Source organism: Spea bombifrons, chromosome 8 (genome assembly GCF_027358695.1).
Source record: "Spea bombifrons isolate aSpeBom1 chromosome 8, aSpeBom1.2.pri, whole genome shotgun sequence".
NCBI lineage: Eukaryota > Metazoa > Chordata > Amphibia > Anura > Pelobatidae > Spea > Spea bombifrons.
In genome coordinates this window covers 33,451,553-33,471,791 of record NC_071094.1, presented here as the reverse complement: position 1 = coordinate 33,471,791, position 20,239 = coordinate 33,451,553, and the positions used below count along the sequence as shown (strand labels likewise).

Genomic DNA, 20,239 nt, shown 5'->3' with positions numbered 1-20,239 from the left:
GCTATAAGCATTGCCATAGATCTGCACGTCACTCAAAAGTATTCGAAAAGTCGGGGCTTGCCTGGAAAGCTTAAAGTGGGACTCTAATCTAAACACAGATGTTCTATGTTTCCACTTACATACATTATTTTGCCAAGTGCTACGTTATTCTCCATCCTCGCAACTTTGGTGTTAAAACTAACAGAGGGAAAAAAACTCATTTGATCGTCTGATTCCCGAAGATCCTCCTTTATGATTTGTGTAACTAGTCTTCGGATGTAGAGCACATTATTGAATTACTTTGACGGTGCGGGTTTTAGTTTTCAGGTTCGTTACGAGTTTAAGGATGGCCTGGGGTTCGTCTGTGTTTGTGGACACGGACGGCAGCCGGCAGCCGGCAGCTGAGGCTGGAGGCAGGTGGCTGGGTTTGTGAAAGCTTACTGTGTCGACAGAATGTACAGCCCGTCAGATGCCGTGGACTCCAAGACAAGGGATGCCCTGTACAATCCCAGTACATTCCCAGTACGTTCCCAGTAGCCACTTTCCCAATAGCCTCGCAGACTAGAGAGGATTCTTATATCGTTCAGACAAAAAGAAATCCAGTTTAGAGAATAAGATACAGATATCATGTTTTGTGTTGAAGCTTAAGAGTCGGGAAGCAGTCATGTATGTAAACCTTTAATTTTATTGTAATCATAATGCGCAAAAGCATTGATTTTTTTTTTTTTTTTTTTTATACTTTTATATAATATAATTGTATGTTATAAATTTAAATTGTTAGACACCCCAGCCGTTCATGTCTTTTAATGAATATGATAACTTAGCACCGAATGCATTGAGGCGTTCATCAGAATCGAATTCTCTGCGTTTGTACTGTATCCCTGCCCCCGCTCCTTAGCTTGCAGGGCATCTCTTGCGCAGTAGTGCAGACACGTGCCATACTCTCTGCCCTCAAAGTCAAGAGCTGCCTGGGCAAGGGTTCCAGGGAGTGTCTAAACGTGTTTGGCCTATTAATAAATTTACTATCCCTTTAAAAGGTATAGGGATAGCTGTTGCCATCACAGCTTTCAGCGTCGCTTCACTTACCGAGGCTACCATTACCTTGTGTTTTTCTTTTGTCAGGATAATGGTCGGAAAGATAATTATTTTAAGAATTGTCCTCATGAAAGCCGAGACCCCCCAGCACCCCGTGTCAACCCCGGCTTTATGTGACTTTTTTCCCTGTAGTAAATAAAGATAAAGCTAATCTGTCACTTTTCCCAAATCCTAAATTTTACGTTTATAGAAGAAACTGTTTATATCGACTAAAATAAGCAATTTCCTGCAAACAGTATTATGATTTTTATTCTGTAGAAGTACAATATGTAGAATATGGGAGAGATGACTCATCGGCCTGAAGCTGAAGGATGTAAAAAGTTTCCATTGCTTCTTTGTGTCCTGTATAGATTATACAGCGATAAAACCATCATTTACATTAAATGGAAATAAATGTAAAATATATTCTGTGTAAATGCAGATCCAGTGTCGTAGGCGTCTGTTTTATATTGCGACAGTGTCATTTTTTCAGACTGCTAAAACGGAGAACACAATCTAATCCCAAAGGATCTTTCCTCCGAGACTAAACAATATGAATTGTGTGATATGGATACATTGCTAGAGAAGACATTATGTTCTGTGTGAGTGATCACTGTTACTCCGTGGACACCGGTACTGTTTGAGGAGGGCAACCTAGAAAATATCTGCATTTACGTTTGGGGTCACTTGTTTTCATGGGAAAACAATGAAGTTTCTAGCTGTGCCAATGTAATTACAAAAGGATTTGCTAAAATCAATTAACCTTTTAAACTTAAACTTGGAATAGTGAAAACAACATGCCGTTGGATCACAGGAGTGATGGGAGTGAGAAAGGGCCATTGGATCACAGGAGTGATGGGAGTGAGAAAGGGCCATTAGATCACAGGAGTGATGGGAGTGAGAAAGGGCCATTGGATCACAGGAGTGATGGGAGTGAGAAAGGGCCTCTGTACACTTATGAAGATATTTAAAGGACAAGATTTTTTTTTTTATTTAAAAACCAAGGACATTTCTAAGCGACCCCAAACTTTTAGAGTTTTTTTTTTTATTTTGTTGAATGCTTTTTCACAAATATTTTTTACATGTATATATAAAGATTTTTGTATGTTTTAACCCCTAAATGACAAAGCCCTCACAATGCATTGTTTTTAATGGGTTTAAGGACAACCCATTGTCCTTATAGGCCGCACCCTTAAAGTTTGGTGCTATTTTAAAAAATATATATATTTTCAAAGAAAAAATACATATTAGTGGAATGGTGAACCAGTATTTTGTCGAATGAAAAGGAATACATGTATTTTAACATTTTTGGTATCTATCACTTTGTCAGCATATGTTATATACAGACAGAAAACCGATAGCCGTTTTAAGGTCCTCCCCTTAATTCATAATGCACCTTACTTATAGATATGCCACTCTGCCCCCCAGATATGCTTTATGTCCACTAGAAGTGCCACTCTGCCCCCCTGATATCCCACTCTGCTTCCTAGAAGTGCCCTCCCGACTTACCAATGCACCCCCAGACTCCCTGGTGTCTAGCGGGGCGGGCTGGTGGACGTCTGTGCGATGGGCTGCCGGCACTTTATGGTGGAGCACCGGAAGGTTATGTCACGCCGGTGCTCCACCATAGGCAGACGTTCTGGCAGCGGAGGTCGTCGTGCAGACGTCCACCGGCTACCGGAGAGAAGGATACAGGTCTCCTGCAGCGCTGCGGGGTATCTGGATCCTAACCCTGCTGCTTACCCACAGCAGGGCTAAATGAATACGGAACAAAAACACCTGCCCGGCGACACGAGCTGCGCATCCCTTCGCAAAACCGCAAAACATAAATATTTGACTTGAGTGTGAAATTTATGAAATTGTTTTTTTGTCTTTGGTCCAAATGGACTTCATGAAGGGCAGAATAGGTAGAAAAGGAAAAAAAATGTTTCAAAGATATTTTAGGTGTGTTCAGTTAATAAAGTTATGCCTTTAAACAATAAATTAATATATTATAGTATTATTTTGTGTCCAAAATTAAATGAGAAATGGAGAGTTCTTCTATAATAGTGACAGTACCTTCAGGGTCACCTTCATGTTCCTTTGATCGTGGGTTGACAGAGAGGCGTTGTGAAATGTAGTTACTGTTTATAAATATATTCTGTTTTATAGTCATTGGAATCAAAGCAATTTTCCCTGTTTTCATTTAATTTCAGGTTGCCCAATTAATATCGCACAATGCGGCATTGAGGGTCAGCTCCTATACTATATATGCCTGACGAAGGCCAGTTCTGCATTGGAGGTGCGGAGGAGGCCGTGGGCATCAGCAGGGAAGTAATGCTTTTTGGGTTGTGTGGTTCTCTTTCTGTAGTTTGTGTATATTTGCAGGTTCTGGTCAAGCAGCTCCTCCTGCCACGCAGGTTGCTCATTAATGGTGTCCAGAGAAGGCTTTGAATTGGATGAGACTCTCATTTGGGCTACAATGCAGGCAGTCCCACTGATCAACACAACTTGGGAAAAAAGTAACAATAATAGTGCGATATTGTAAAAGCACAATATTAAAAAAAAAAAAAAATGAATTGCACTCACAAACATAGGAGGAAATGAAGGCCCATCACAAATTGTTCTTTTAATATCTTCTTTAAAATCTGGAGGAATGGTGCAAGACCTCAGCAAAAAAGGTAAAATGAGGGTAAAAATACACTTACAGCTAATTTTGGCACAACTGAATGTTATGCACAATCGCTTTTTGGAATAAGTCCAGTCGATCTTGCTCGCAATAACCAAAAATCCAAACGGTCCCAATCGGATCTCAACGCGTTTCGCCAAATGCAAGTTTGGCTTCCTCAGGAGAGTTGTGATATAAAATAATAGTAACACATCAAATGAAATAAAGTGTGTATATCTGTGTTCCTGGTTGGTCTGTTGCCACTGATTCCGCTCATTGGTAAGCAATATAGCCATGAATAATCAGACAGGACTTTGGGGTACTTTGGCATAGTGGCCGGCTAAGCGATATACGGTCATGTAGCGTGACGGAATCCACGTGAGTTATGCTTAAGTGTCTGTTGAATGATATTTGCTGAATTCTTGCTTTGTTTTGTGTATTTATTGGTCATTGTTAACAGCAATCCGGGAATCTGAATATTTTTGCTGTAGTTAAGTAAAGGTCCCTATTTTCACTTAACCCTTTAAGAGAACATTTTTTTGCTTTTATTTGAAATACGACCTTCTTCTTTGTTTTGTTAAGAGGAAAACAAGACCTACCGCTGCTGTTAAATGGAGATTTAACCCTATGTATTATCTACCTGTAGACCCACCTGGTTTCACAAATATCATAATCGGGGATATTTATATTGAGAAGTGAGATCCCTCCCCGAAATCTTTTCAGCGTTTCAGCTCGTTTTATTCTCCGCTTTCCACGGAAGCAAAATATACCGGAGATGTTATGGTGTTTGCACGGTAAAAGCGAGCACTCTTACGGGTCTTAAACAGAATAATATAAATTTTGCAACCATTATCTTGTGTTTACTAATTAATTTAATGCAGTTTTTTTCCTCTGATACAATTCTACCTATGTACTTAAAAATGGAAAAATAAAGAATTCATCTCCACTGGTGTATCAATGAAAGGAATCTGACTTTAACACAAACTTCTCAAAGGCAAGTCCTCGGACATTCTGGATCTATCTGTGTTTCCTGTCCAAAGAAACTAAAACACTCTGAAAGAACAAAAGGAAAGGGCATTGTTTTTATGATAAAAGTCATTTATAGGCATACATATAAAATGCAGTCTCTTCAGATCTGGATCACAGACGTCATTAAACAAAGATTCTCGGTTGTCTTAAACAGATTCACTGGTAATATGCATTCATCCACTCAATTACAGTAATACATATATTATATATTATACTTTTGTAGTTTATGCTTCAAACCATCGCCAAGTCTTCTGAAGTGCGCACTTTGGCCCAATGGGAGAGAAAGGCAGGTCCACATGATGAACAGACACATTCACAGTTCTAATAGACTACGGTCTTCACGTCCTCAGCACCACCATTGTTATAAGACCTGAAAGAGAGATGTACGCATGTTACCTACGAGGACGATCGACAAATACGGGTCTATTCACCAAAAGGTGAGGCCGTTGTATTAAGCATTACAATGTGGGCTCAACACCAGCTCATCCATTACACTATGGAGTTTATTCACTAAAGTCCACAGAAATGTTTGCAGGAAAACTGATTGAAGGAACGTGAATTCACAATGGATTATGGAGAAACCAGTGTAATTCCTAAAGCTACTTCTTAGGATAATGTAGAAAAGGGTGTAGTTCAATGAGGATCCTGTGCTGGAGATCTCAGGTACAAGGGGTTCATTGGAAAAGGGTTGCACTGGGACATTGTATTCTTTCTTTCTCTTGGGCTGTACAGTGCAGCTATTTCATTTATTTAGTAGTCGGTGACGTTAAGCAATAAGTCACACGTTCACATCCTTAGTTGCGGTTTGTCGAGTCTATAAAACATTCATGTGGACCCGGGTGAAACCTATTCACAGTACATGACTGGGCAGGCCCAACAATGTCTGGGTTTATAGACTTTGCGTGTCCAGGGTGAACAATAACTGTAACGTGTGATTTACTATTTAACAGAACACTACACCCCGAGGTTAATTCGAGGATGGGACGTATCTTAGGGGTGACGGATCCTCGTATTTGAGGGTAGGGTAACCTAGAGGCTTTAAAGCTCTTTTGCATTGTTGACACAATGACCCCCCCCCCAGAAAGTTATTAATATGATCTAGGAAAGTAACAAATGTGGGAGGAGGGCTAAAACGCCACCATCGCTCTTAGGAATGTAATATTTATTGCTTGGAACAGAAATGATGTTATTGTTTTAGTGCTTAGAACGCTTCCTCTTGAACTACTCTGCCATTAATGGTCCTCTCGCTGTAAACTCACACCTTCCTCTCCACGACCCATAACTCTTTTGTTATTGTTAGAAAAGAGACTGTTATTCACATTTTGGTTTACCTACTCCGGGTCTCCACTTTGTAGCAAACGGGAAAAATATAATATCCGAACAAATAAAACATTTAAGTCTAATGCATGAGAAATGCATGGAGCCGCTTGACGTTTTTAGGAGTTTATAATTACACACTGACTCCCTCCTCTCCCCCCACTAACCCTAACCTCACCCATAACACCCATACTGACACTAAATACCAACAGACATTCGTGCTAACTCCATACACTAACATACACAAACTAATGCTGACACCATACACCCACACACTGAGACCAAATACTAACACACACACTCAAACTAACACCATACACTCAGGCTTACACCATACACTAACACAAACTAAAAGCATACATTTGCACATGCTAACATCACACACACACACTTTCTCTCATACAGCTCCCCTTTACATCGCCGTATAAAGTTAACCATATTGGATGCTTAAACAAGTACATTGCTCACAAGCGAAATGTAGAAAAATGGTGGTGACAAAAGATTTTTTTACCTAACACATAGGCAGCCACTAATTTCTGATTCACACTTAGGTGGAGGTAGAGGGGGACCATGGATTCCATTTCACCCAGCGTGGGCATCATGAGTGCGGCTATGCAAACCATGCCCAGGAAGACCATCAGCAAACTAGGTCCTGAGGAAGAATTTCTGACATCTGCAAGAAGAAGAATCCATGTTTTTGTTTCTCTGACGCACACACTCCCTTATTTATGATGTGTCCCCATAGTTTGGGCTGTCAGAGAAGCACCTGCTTATAACCCCACTATTTTAGGAATAGAAAAGTCGACACAGCTCAATGTTACCCACTCCTGTCTCTAGCCCACCCACAATGTATTCATAATTTAAGTTTGGATGATATACAACAAAGGATATTCCAGCATATATATATATATATATATATATATATATATATATAGATGATAGATAGATAGATCGATAGATGTAAATTGGATCTGCCCACTTTTAGGTTTTATCGCTCCCGAACGTCAACATTTCATAACTTCTATAAACAGGATCTACACAGGTTTGGACTAAGGATGGCTTTATTAATCATGTGCTGACCTGGCTGGCAAGGTGTCTGTTCAAAGAAAACACTTTCTTCTAGGTGTTCTTTGATCCTCTTCTCCTCCTGTTCTTTGTGCTGTTGCTCCTTCGCAGACGGGAGAAGCGTTGCTATCACCTCTTTCCGCCCCAACGCCTTCCTTTGACTTTGTTCAGACACTTGTAGACGGAATTTGTCAATTACTCCAAAGTGACTGGCGCGGACATCCTTGTGTCGAATAACACTGGAACACAAAAAAAATACCAAAAACATTAATTTATTAAAAAATAAATAAAATGTTTGAGAATATAGCAGTTCGAAAAAAAGGAACTGGCAATGTGAGTCCTAGTGATAACTTTTTAATACATATTACAACATGTAACGGTAATGTTGGCATGTAAAAGTGTTTATTTCATTCACATTAATGTAAATGTATGTAAATATAAATGACTTAAAAATTAGTTTTAACATAACGTCCTTACATTAAGATCCATCCAATCCAACTGTGGGTCCATAGTAGTTTGGTAAGGTTCCCATTTTTTCCCAAATCCTATTACTTTTATTAGGATTGGTCCATCAACCAATGCTTTACTATGATTTATAGTACTTTAAATGCAACTGCATTATAAGATTGAGAATATCTGCACATGCGCAACATGTACTTGTACACTAAAAGGACAATCTATGTCCCTTACAGCCCTACCAATGAAGAATGTACACTAAGGTACTTTGCAAATACTTACATATAACATTTGTTAAACATGTAAGGAACGCATGCCCCCGCCCTGGTCTTGATCGCAATTGAGTCAGTACAAAGGTAATGCTGGGGATTAATGTCCGTGAAGCTTGATATATACTTACATATCAACACAGCACTGAGGTTTCACAGCACCTGCAGCATCTACAACAACGTACTTACTGGGGGATGTACAGAGAACTGAAAAACAAGCAAGAAAAACATCAACACCGTTCTTCCTACTGCTCGATTTGTGAGTCTTTGTAGGTAACAGTGTGCACGTTACGGCATTTCCCAGTCCAACCCTTTTACGCTTTGATCGCGTAGTCATGTCACATCTAATGTTTTAATACAGCTTTATATCAGACTTGACGTACGCATTCCTGATAATTTTGTGTGCTGCCTTCTAAATACTTTCTTCCGGGTTCATATCACAAAGATTGTGAGAAGCAGCTCACTGATTGTCCCTTTTCCCCTGGAGAATGGATTCATCGCTCAGTAGCACCCTATCCTTGGACCCGGTGCGGAAGCATGTCTAATTAAAAGGCAAGTGTGCTTGAAGGTGGACAAGCTGGCTGTAAATGTGAAGGAGCCAAGTTGGGTGTTCAACCAGCTCCTGCCCAGTTTACCGAGCTCTTACGCCAGCGGAGCATGATGGGCCACCAAGTTACAACATGTCACCCTCAGCTCTCTTCAAGACCAAAAAGACCTAAGGACATTATACCCTGTTCAGGTCTTGCTCGAGTCCCCCTACCCAACAATCTGAGGCAGGTGATGGGTTTGAGCCCCATACCAGTTTGTCCAGTTCTAGCTATGCCAGTTTTGTGCTTCAGCTTTAATGATTTTTCTATGGAATTAGCCAAGTCTCCATTCTCAAACGTGGCTGACTTTTTAAGGTAAGCGTCACTCCAGATAGACTAAAGCACGCTACATATTTAAGATTAGTTGCTGAGAACAATTTCCACTTTCTACTGAGCTTGGCACGGTCAAAGGCTAATCGAAGAACCATTTACTCACAGGAGTACCCATGTCAACTCTACCTTTTATGAAGATAACCTAACCTTTCAAGCAAGTAACCAAATGCAGGGCCGCCATGTGAAAATTCTGGGGCCAGTATCAATATACAGTCCTGGCCTCCACCCCTTTATGATCAATCTTGTAATTCCCCATCATAAATGTTTAAAAAGCATACCCCATCTTCCCCAAGTGCCCCACCACTACATTCAAAACAATGCATTGGTAATCAAGGTGGGGATGCAGGAGAATACACCAGACTGCAGGGGCCCCATTGGTCCTCCAGAGGCTAGGCCTTGATGACGTAGCCTTGACCAATTGGCCCAATGTGCTCTTTTTAAATCGCATACATATTAATATAATGTTCCCCAAATAATTCCCCCCTACAATAATATGATGGGTTGTTTAACCCCATGAATACAAAATAGAGATCATAACTCATTTTAATACGACATCTCAAACCCCACCAGCACCTATGAGGTTCATGTTAAAAGATGTCTCAGCACCACACCGATCAAGGTGATCAGGGGGAATCTTACCTTTAAACTTTAAGGCAAATTCATAGGGGTTATACAACGTTAACACCTGCTTGTGAGTCGACTGATCATCGGCATAAAATATGAGTTCGGTTGGAAAGACGAACACGGGAAGGCTTCCTTCCACTAGCTCTGGCTGCCGTTTTTGTTGCTGCATTGGCACAGTATCTGTATTCCCCCCTCGGCAGCTCCTTTTGTTTTGAGGATCTTCCAGATTCCTCTGTATGATGCCGTGAAGACCTCTAGTGCATTCTGTCAGCTCTGCAGGAGAAAGAAAATCTTTAATACCGCAGTCCCTGCTCAGCCTAAAATAGTTTCACAGCAGTAAGCGAGAGGCCGGAGTAAACTGACTGTCAAGACATAATTACAACATGCACGCTTCCATTAAGGCCTCCATGTTTAAAGCCGGCCTGTGATGTAAAATAACCTTATTATCGCCGGTGTGATCAGCTATATGCAGAATGTTGTGGCCCTAGAGAAAGTTATTTTATTATTTGTTTGATTTGATTAGGGTCTAGGGCAGATTTTACACATATATATATATATATATATATATATATATATACATACAGTATCGTGCAAAAGTTTTAGGCAGGTGTGAAAAAACACTTTACAGTGTTTTTCCACACCAGCCTTAAACGTTTGCACAGTACTGTATATATAAAAGCCGTGTCGCTGCTCTGTGTCTGTAACGCAGTCTCAGAGACACAAGGTGACAGTCGAGGTACCGTGTGATCTTGAAAGCAGGTAGGAAACCGAGTCACTGCCAACACATGCACTATTGATACAATACCCATTGTACAGCGCTGTGGAATATGATGGAGCTATATAAAATGTAGTTCTGACTCCTCCACTGGCCTAATGTCCCATGCAGCCCCATTAATGAACAACACCAATGCAAGTACTTTGTATTTTTAATATACATTATTTAATCTTTAGGAGAAGCTGCAGCACACAGCCCACCTCCATGGTTCTGTCTTTGTGCCACTTTTAGTAGCCTGAAGCAACCAATCAGCAGCAGGAAAGAGCTCTCATTTATTTCTGCATCTCATTAGGTCAATTAAATTCTCACGGGATCCAACACTGGAGCTGACTGGCAGTGAGTATTGTGCCTTTATTTCAAAGGACGAGACATATTAGAACAAGAGGCCACAGTCCAAAACTAGAGGTTCAGCGGCTTAGAGGTAATGTACCAAAGTATTACTTCTCTAGAGAGAGTAGTAGATAAGTGGAACAAACTCCCAGCAGAAGTGGTAGAGGTTAATACAGTAAGGGGACGTAAACACGAATGAGGCAGACATATAGCTATCCAGAATATAAGCCAAGAACAAGGTCTGATTAAGGTCTGAGTCTTTACATCAATGCCAGAATATAATGTCATACCTGTGGCAACGCTATAAGGAAGGTGGCTGTGACGGTGGGCAGCCTTCAAGGTAAGGCCTGGGAGCCGGGGGACAATGGGATACGCAAGGATTCTGCTGTCTGCACTTAAAGTAGAGAGACAACCATCATTTAAAAGGGACACTCAGCCATCATATGTATTAAAGTGCGTGCGATGGCTGGATCAACCAAGTAGAAGAAACGTAGCCGGCGCCAAAACCGGAACAGCAGAATTCCTATTACATGAGCTGGTAGGACAGGAATCAGCCATGGGTGGAAGGGCTCATAACCTGTAGAGCAAGCTCTAATTTGAATTAAATAGGAATATTCCTGCTCCAGTGTCTCCTTATTCTCATATCACAGCGGAGGAAACAACGGTAACATAACATAAAGAGTTATTTAAAGTGGTGAAAAAAACAACATGCATTCTTTGCTTTACTTAAGATCTATATTGTGGATTTATTGCATTACTGCCGGTCCATTTGTTTTTTTAGAGATGTTAGAAGATATTAAAGAATTTTCTACCGATACCTGTGACGAGCTTGTTTTGTTCAGCCCGCTTGTGAGTGGATCAGACACCACATTATATTTTTTATTTGTGTTTACATATTACACTATTGTTGTTTTTTTATCTTTTTTCCCTTTATGTTTATGCGCGCCATGGTGTATTGCTTATAAAGAGTTATTTGTAAGGGTGAGGCTAGTCTGAAGAACGTATATCAGAGGAGAAAAGCAGAGCAAATACCAAAACATAAGGATAGTCCGGGTTCAGGAAAATGACCGACTGTCCCATCCAGTATAAACAACGGCGAAAATAAATACGTTCTCTACACACCCTCAATAAAGTCTTTTATACCCTTCAGCTAGTGTCCTATGGTGGTAAGGAATGCGCATGAAATATTTGTCACAAAAGTCTCACAAATGGTAACTTTGTCATTTATTTCTTTGTTTCCTGTGAGTTCTCACTCATGACCCTCTGCAATTTTGAAGCTAGGTCTTGGGACTTGGAAGTCTCAACCATTATGTCACGCGATGAAGCGCGCAACACATTCCCATAAACATTCACACCAGCAATGGGGACAAACATCTATAATGTTCCCAAAATAGCAAAATGCGTCCTTATTTGCTTCCTATGCAGCGCTTTTGATGTCAGTACCCCCACTTAGTGTCTGTCTAGAAAAGGCTGCACTCATCCGTAGCAAACACTCAATCTATTACTGGGAAAACAGGAACAGAGTTACGTTATGTAAGGTTTCCCGCTCTTCTGATTCAAGTAACATAAGCCGATATACCCTGCAGACAGCACACACACGACACAGAAGGCAATCAATTGTGAGAGTTTTCCTGTGAAGGGTGATGTTTCAGAGAAATCTATAGAAACTCTAAACACGTTGTACCGGATACAATGAAATAATGATGCAGCATAGAGATAAAAGCTACGAATATGGCTGTGGGTGTGCTGGGTGTGCATGTCTTTCCACCCACAATCCTCAGCGTTATGTCACAAAATGCCTGTACAATATTCCGGGATTGAGCATTGTCTGGGTGAGAATACCATCACATGCAGCACCCAGGCAGCCATACTGAACGCTCACACAACCTCCAGTCCTTTTATTACGCTGTGTTATCCCGGCTTTGTTCCAACGCCCCATTGGTAAATGTGTCCCTGCCCTGATACCCCCTCTGTACTCTCTTTCTGGCGCCTATAGTCAGGTTCCTAAATTCAAACCGTAGACACTATTCTGATTGGTCGCTATTTTCTACCCTGTCCAATCAGAAACCCCCATTCAGCTGCTGTGTCATTCCACTTCCTGTTCCATATCCACGTCAACACCCCATCTGGATCCTGGTTCAAAAGTATTAGCCTCCCCTGAATGTACTGTCCTATTCCTATTGGTTGCCCGGGTCCTTCCCTGATTGGTCATTGTGTTTCCATGTTTAAATTGATTGGTCCCACTAAATAAGCTCTTGCCCCAAATGCTTCATGCCCCAATGGCCAAAGATAATGACGATTCAGTTTGTGTGGCCCTAAGTTACCATTGTTCTGTTCCCCTGATGTTCTCGCCCCAATTAAAGGTGTGTTATTTGGCATCCTGACTGGTGTGTTGTGACTGCTGGTACATTATTTGGGAGCTTTTCCCAGGAGGAGATGTTACTCCGATCGCCGGAGCAGCAACCTACTTGTAGTTGGCTTAGACTGCAAGGAAGTCTATAGTAATAGCCAGGAACGCCGCAGATGACCTGGTTCTCGTTAATATTTAGGCAATTTATGTATGGCGTGTGTATGTGTAAATATCTGTGTGAGTATGATTATGAGTATGAGAAGGACAACGTATTAACTTTCAAAGGGGCAGCGTTGAAAGCATCACTCCCACTACCTGTTGAACATCCTGGTCCTTCTCCGAAATAATACTTTAGCCTTATTCATAATTTTTGGCTGGAAACGTGTTGTTACGTGTTGGTTTTATGAGATTAAACCTTCAGAGGAAAGAATAAAGTGACTGATCCGCTAAGGTATATTTGTTTATGATACCGAGTAACGTTTTGTGGCATTAGACGTCTAAGACCTCTGACGTCTTTTTTCCAATATGTAATCAGAAGGTAATACAAGAAGAAAGGTATGAGGTTTTAGAGGAATATGTGACTCTGCATCTTATCATATTTTATATGATAATCACTAAAACATGCTAGAAATTTTCATCAATTCTGTGATCACGACCGTCTCTCACCACAACCACAAATTAATATAAGTCAAAAGTTGGAGGATGAGCACCAACAAAGAAACCACTTCCTGGTAGATTTATTAAGCTGTCCATAATATAGAATCATCTTGTATAAAACTTTTGGACACCCTTATGCCAACATATGTTAAAACTGCATACACGTACACAACTGTTTATGTGTGGATATGAAGGGTTAAAGCTCAACTGTCCAATAGAGCAAAGATAATTCCTTACCTCTTATAACACTGTGTTCCATCCCATGATTCAGCCTGCAAAACATCAAATGAATGTAATTGTTAATGCTAGCAGGATCCTGTCCATTTAAATCCCAATTTATGTGATGAATCAAGGGCGTACTTACAGGAAGAGATTACATTCCAACATGGTGCCGAAATGAAACACGGCGAACAATGGAGATCTGGACTACCTACCAAACCTGTGTTTATGATGATGGTATTTTGGGCCTGACAGTAAAATAGATTTTAGTGCTGTAATCATCTCCAATCTCATTACACAACTACCTGTGTGCGTAAACAGGCAGAATGTTTCCATTAACGCTGCCCCCTTGTGGTCACCAGTAAAATGGTTCTCATTCATGTCTGCTCTTAAGTATTGTTATTATTATTAATAATCTTTTGTTTATAAAGTGACAACAATGTATCCAGAGCTTCTTACAGTCCATACATTCAAATAGGCACAAACCGGTACACACAATGCAAGTCTATAAATAAATATATTTAGTATAAAAAAAAAATAATATATATATATATATATATATATATACATCAATTTCTGCTTAAGTGCATCTATAAGATTTAGCAGCCGTGTTACTTTGCATCCTCCCTAACCTAAAATGCCATTTTGTATTAAAAACAATTATATATATATATATGTAAAATGTGTATTTATTTTTTTTTATAATAATAACAAACTATAACCAACATTTTTGTACAGAAATTAACAAAATGTGACTTGTAGAAGAATTATGCAGAATTTGAACCGACAGCCTCCCTACGTTCAGTGTCTTTTTCGGTGCAGGCTGGTTTTTTTTTGTTTTTTTTGCTGCAATACTAAGGCGCCTTCCCCCAGAAAAACAATTCCCGGCCGTTCCCTCTCTTACACAACCCTCCTTCTCCTCTTGCCTCCCCCTTAGCATGTACAGCCCCATCTCCACGTGGCTAGTCACATGATCATGTTTACAGAGCTCTGCTATAGTCTGCACAGGGCGATGGAAGTCATGCACCGTGTGAACACCCTGACTTTTGCCTGATGGCCAATCGTTGAGCCGATTTGGCCACTACCAATGCTGACGTCTGTTTAGGTCTAGGAGCAGGCCTTGCGAGACGGAGCCCCCGCCCAGCTTGAGCAAAACAAAAGGGTCCTATCTCCGAAACGAGAACAAAGAGATGCTGCCATATTTGTGCCACTATGATCCACCCAGTGTGGGTTCTTTGTTAGTCTCGTCCGGTTTTTACACAGGCCAGTTGCCACGGAAAACAGAAATAAATCAAACCGATAACGTAAGAATTAGGCTTAATTTTGATTCATGGGCAATCACTGTAAAACAACACTTTAACCCTTTGAGTGCTGGCATTTTTCCTCTTGGGAGACCAGGGCAATTTTGCGCTATAGTTAGATTTAGGTGCCAACCATTAGAACAGTTTTCACTGATTAAATGCAGCGGCCAGAACTGAATTTTATAAAACAAACTTAAGCCAATCTCCACCACAGGAAGCCAGCATAGTTTAAACAGCGCAGCTTTCCTCTTTGATGGAAGTCTTGCACGTGCTGTTAAATTGGTAAGATGTCCGTCTGGAGAATGTAAGGTAGCTGCTGGTCAGCTCAGGAGCCTGATGGCACCATCAGAAGTGAGGGGGGCATACAGTGCCACTGAGTATAAGATATGTGATTGGCTCCTGGAATCCACTTTGCCAACCACATTTGTTGTGGCTTCTTTAGCTCTGATCACACACTCCTGTCTTGTTCTAAAAGCAGTTGGTGATCTGTTGGGTGCATATTGGCTACATAACTGATGCCCCCCCATAAATCTGAGCTAAACTCAGCAGCTTCACCATAAAGTTCTATATCATTTAAAGATTAATATATCAATAGGCCCTGCTCATAAGCGCTTGTATTCTACAGCAGAGATCTCGAACAGGTCGTCTGCAGGCATGTCACAGAGTAGCGTGTTCCACCCCACCAGGTTCCATCGGAAGAAGAGACCTCTGAGGGCCAGAAAGCTTACTTTTAATTCTACATCATTTTACATGTTGGCCCAAAAGTTATCAGACAATGTTCCTTATTAAACTCCATACCATGCTCTATTACACTTATCCATCACAAAGAAATGCAATTAAAGAATACACGTAACACATTAAATATTACATGGATAGATAGACACTAATTATGATTGTTTGTTGCTTACAGCATAAGCGCCAAATGCTTAAACAGTTAACAGATGACACCACGAAGAAAGCATGAGTTCCAGGGGACAAGTATCAGGGAGAGGCATCAATAACGTAGTCCAAGCATCACAAACTCTATAGCCCACAGCAACTGCAATGGCAGGGGATATCCTGTCTTTGAACACCATATGCATTTGTATTTCCTCTTTTATTTCAGCACACACCTAAGCAGAAGTGCGCAAACACGTCCGCGCAGGCATTATACATTAACCATTAAGAGTAACAGTGAGCATTCTGTGAAAGGCCACCGCCGTGCTGCAAGTATCGCCAAGCTGCTCGGTCGTTAATAAGTAGCACATGGCGTGTGATATCATATCACTCACAGCACATACCCTCTATTTCCAGGTCAACAACTGCCACGTGGTGTGGATATTATGTTTATTGCTGTACACGTGAGTTTGTTAATCTTCCGAAGTGTGTGTAAAGAGATCTTTTACATCTAAAAAGAGTAGAACTAGAAGAAAACACAGATATTTGTTTACACGGTCTTGTTTGTTTTTGTTACAGACGGGTAATACAAGCAAAAATTGAAAACTCTTCTGTAAGGTAAGGTGAAGTCCCCAGGTGAGGACTGGCATCTTCTGTCCCGGGGGTTGGGCAAGTAAAGCTGAGTGCCCCCCAGCACCTGTCCCCCTATAACCGACACACACTCACTCTAATACATATCTATCCACACTCCACATTCACTCCAACATACACACTTACCTACATCTCTTATCTTACACATACACACGCTTACCTCGTCTGGAGTGAGCAGTCGTGCTATTATTAATTATTAATTAACATGTCCTTGTGTTACCTGAACCCTCCCTGCTGGCCTAAGTCAGAATGGCCTGGTTTAAAGATTTCCTAGATGTCATCTTCTTCCAAACCACACTGCGATTCTCTCATAGCTCATTACTCTATAACAGGTAGACCTTCATTATTGAAATATTAATTTACAGCAGCCCATGCTGGCAGCCCAGTTACTTTAATGCACAACTGGCTCCATTGCAACTGCTTAGGTTGCAGCAGAAAGGACATTATTGTCTATCCCTGCAACCTTCCTGAAGATTCACAGGAAACGCATCAGACATTATCGTGCGTGGAATGTTTGCAAGCAAGTGGGACAATTACATCACCCTGAGGCTTAGTCACCGACCAAATCTGGGGGTTTTTTTTTCATATCCCTGCCTACTTGCCATTGTAAGGACCCTGCATGATTACGTAGGGATATGATGCCTTGTTGAGCTTATCTAGCAAAATATAAAGTGGATCTACAAGGAACAATTTAATGAATTTACAATGTGTTACAAACATCGGGTTCATCTTATATAATGCGAGGACGGGATTTTTTGGAATTTGCACCCTCACAATGGGTACAGCAGGCCTTCCTTATAATTTCACGCTGACGAGAGGCAGCAGAATAAGAAGCTTCGTCCCGCGAGGTCCGGGATCACCCTAGGACTTTGTCTCTGCCTTGTCAGCATCCGAAGGCCTTGACATAAGTGACTTATTTACATAGAGACGTCTATTACCCACATACACCATTTTTTGTCAATAAACTGATAATGGTACAGAATATGATGGCGCTATAGAAATACACGATAATGATAATATTAATAATAATAGTAATAATAATAATAATAAGTGTACACGGCCGGGTTATAGGGCTATTATGATGGGATTCTCAACCGGACTGGAGAAAAGGCATGAACAGGCCAGGGAGGGTTATCGGAGGGCATGTCCCAGATGAACCGATCATTTTAACACAGAGCAAGTGACTGGCATTTCCCACTATATATATATATATATATATATATATATATATATATACACATATACATATATATACATACATACATACATGATGATGCACATACATGTACAATACACCACATTATCATACGAATAAAAGCATATTACACATTGATCTATATGCTATATGGTCTGTACTGAAGGTGAATGATAAGGCCGGTTATATTGTATCAATATGGTCATAAAAAGCCACGTACGGTTCCGGTTCGGCTTCTGTGACATCTGCTCTACGTAAACCTCCACGACAGCTCTCCCCGTGTACATATTATCGGTCCGTACATGTAAACAACCGGTACAGAGAGCGCAGCCCGAGCTGTTACATCGGATCGGTGTATGTAACGTGTGCGGAGGGCTCACACCCGGAGAGTCAGTGTCAGGTTTCTCCGCTACTGCCTCCGTCCCCCTCCCCCCGCACCGGGTCCCGCTCCCCGAGGCTGCCCCTACCTGCTCTCCGAGCTCCGCCGGTCTCTTTGTTACTTGTCAGCAGCCTGTGGCCGCAGCACCGCCCCGGAGCTCGTACACGTGACGTCAGAGAGCCTGCTGCGGGAGCTCTGCTGCTGCTAGACCGCCTCTGTGTGGGGCTGACAGCTCTCAGGACTGGGGTAATTCACTGTGACAGCGGCACGGGGGTAACTCACACAGGGGTAACTCACTGTGACAGCAGCACTGGGGTAACTCATACCGGGGTAACTCACTGTGACAGCACCACTGGGGTAACTCATACCGGGGTAACTCATACCGGGGTAACTCACTGTGACAGCACCACTGGGGTAACTCATACCGGGGTAATTCACTGTGACAGCACCACTGGGGTAACTCATACCGGGGTAACTCACTGTGACAGCACCACTGGGGTAACTCATACCGGGGTAACTCATACTGGGGTAACTCATACCGGGGTAACTCACTGTGACAGCACCACTGGGGTAACTCACTGTGACAGTGGCATTGGGGTTACTCACAGTACCAAGCTGTTTTGGGCACAGAGATGGCAGAGACAAACTGGGTACAAAGATGGCACTGGGAATTTGTTTGGGGATAAAGATGGCACTGTTAAGTGGAATGGAGACAAAGATAGCACGATAAGCTGTTTGTAGATGAAAATAGCACTGGCGAGTGTCACACACAGCGGCATGCACAGACTGGATAGAGATGTTTACATACACTGTCTAAACGGGCAGGGATTGAGCTCCAGACCCCAGTTACCTGAAACGGGGAGGACGCAGCTCTATTTTGAGCGACTCTGCCCCTGACTATGTTCAGGCAACTCCAATGACTTACTTTGACACTCCAGCTACTGTGGACTACAATTCCCATTATGCTCAGCAATCTAGTATAAGAGACTGGATGTGTTGATATGTATGCTGGCACTTGTGTGAATGTACAGTAACAGCGGTTGTTGCCTCGGTGCGGTGTTACTCCTCACATCACAGACTAACCATGTGTTTACTCAACCAATATGTGTGTCTGTGACCCTTCTAGTATAGTTGACATGAATGGCTGATGTTGGTGAAAACGGTTACATTTACACTTTTCACTATTTTATTTAAAGATTATTATCTCTGTTTATTAATAGCTGAAGCATTTGAAATATACTCGCTATACTCTCTTAATACACAGGGAGGAAGAGGTGGAGCTCAAAGAGGAAAAGGCAGAGCCTAAAGAAGGAGTGGGGCCAAAAGAGCAAGGGTAACTTTTTCAGTGCAAGGGGTGGATTATCCACAGGAAGAGGTGTAGCCTGGGCCTGAAGGGGTGAGGCACATTAAGATTAGAGGGGGGTTTAGTCAGGCCTAGGCCAGCACAAAGCCTAAATACACCACTGATTTACACAATAGTCATTCACAACCAATGCACAGACAAGAAAAGGGACTGTGCCCACAGCATTCCATGTTCATCACAAGAACAATCTTCTCTAGATCCCCGCAGGGGAGGAGCACAATACTATACCGATCGCATAGTAAATGGATAGTGGTGGTCTGGCGAGTGACCCAAAACTGACATGCTAGTCGACGTGCTTAGGTGCCCCCCATCATCACCCCCAGAACCCATTTGTCACCTGCTTCACTATGCTACACTTCTCTCTTGCTCTCCTCTGTAGTACACGTATAAAGCAACACATGGGAGCATATCGTTGCTTGAATAAATCAAATTAATAAGGCATACAAACCCTGTATTTGCAGGTATAGATAAACTAAATAACACACAAAGCCAGCCTTGCAGGTATAGATCAAATACAGAATGCATGGAAACCCTGAATTGCAGGCATAGATCACAGGCTGTGCACCCAATGTAATGGGACCTGCCCCAGCAACCAGATTACAGCCAAAGGACTTGCCCCATCACCCAGGTTGCACCCACAGTGGCCTCCTCTCAGTTTGGGCTCCTCTCCGTCTGGCTCTCGCATAACCACGCTCCCCACATTGTATGGAGTTTGGGCACCAGGAAGTCACATGACCCTAACGCTCCCAGAGATAAGAGCATC

At 41.8% G+C, this 20,239-nt stretch overlaps 1 protein-coding gene across 2 annotated transcripts; it reads right to left on the bottom strand.

The window, feature by feature from the left end:
* Positions 1–4,777: 4,777 nt before the first annotated feature.
* On the bottom strand, positions 4,778–18,277 carry MOSPD1 (motile sperm domain containing 1). 2 transcript variants are annotated; one of them, XM_053473413.1, is made up of 7 exons: positions 18,202–18,277; positions 13,730–13,764; positions 9,396–9,653; positions 7,968–8,043; positions 7,127–7,350; positions 6,558–6,719; positions 4,778–5,099 (listed from the first exon to the last, which is right to left on the bottom strand). In XM_053473413.1, exons 2-7 carry the CDS (start codon positions 13,749–13,751, stop codon positions 5,068–5,070), a joined length of 774 nt encoding a protein of 257 aa, XP_053329388.1. In that variant the 5' UTR covers positions 13,752–13,764; positions 18,202–18,277; the 3' UTR covers positions 4,778–5,067. The 2 variants fall into 2 exon arrangements, with proteins under 2 accessions (XP_053329388.1, XP_053329387.1); XM_053473412.1 differs by lacking the exon at positions 18,202–18,277 and adding an exon at positions 17,955–18,171.
* Between the last annotated feature and the right edge of the window lie 1,962 nt (positions 18,278–20,239).

Bases quoted from the DNA above. Each gene is read 5' to 3' on its own strand.
- MOSPD1 (XM_053473413.1), bottom strand. From the start codon at position 13,751: ATGGAACACAGTGTTATAAGAG. The intron at 9,654-13,729 runs GTAAGGAATTAT...TTTCTCCTGCAG, and splicing joins GGAACACAGTGTTATAAGAG to AGCTGACAGAATGCACTAGA. The intron at 7,351-7,967 runs GTAAGTATATAT...TTTGTGTTCCAG, and splicing joins CCTCAGTGCTGTGTTGATAT to TGTTATTCGACACAAGGATG.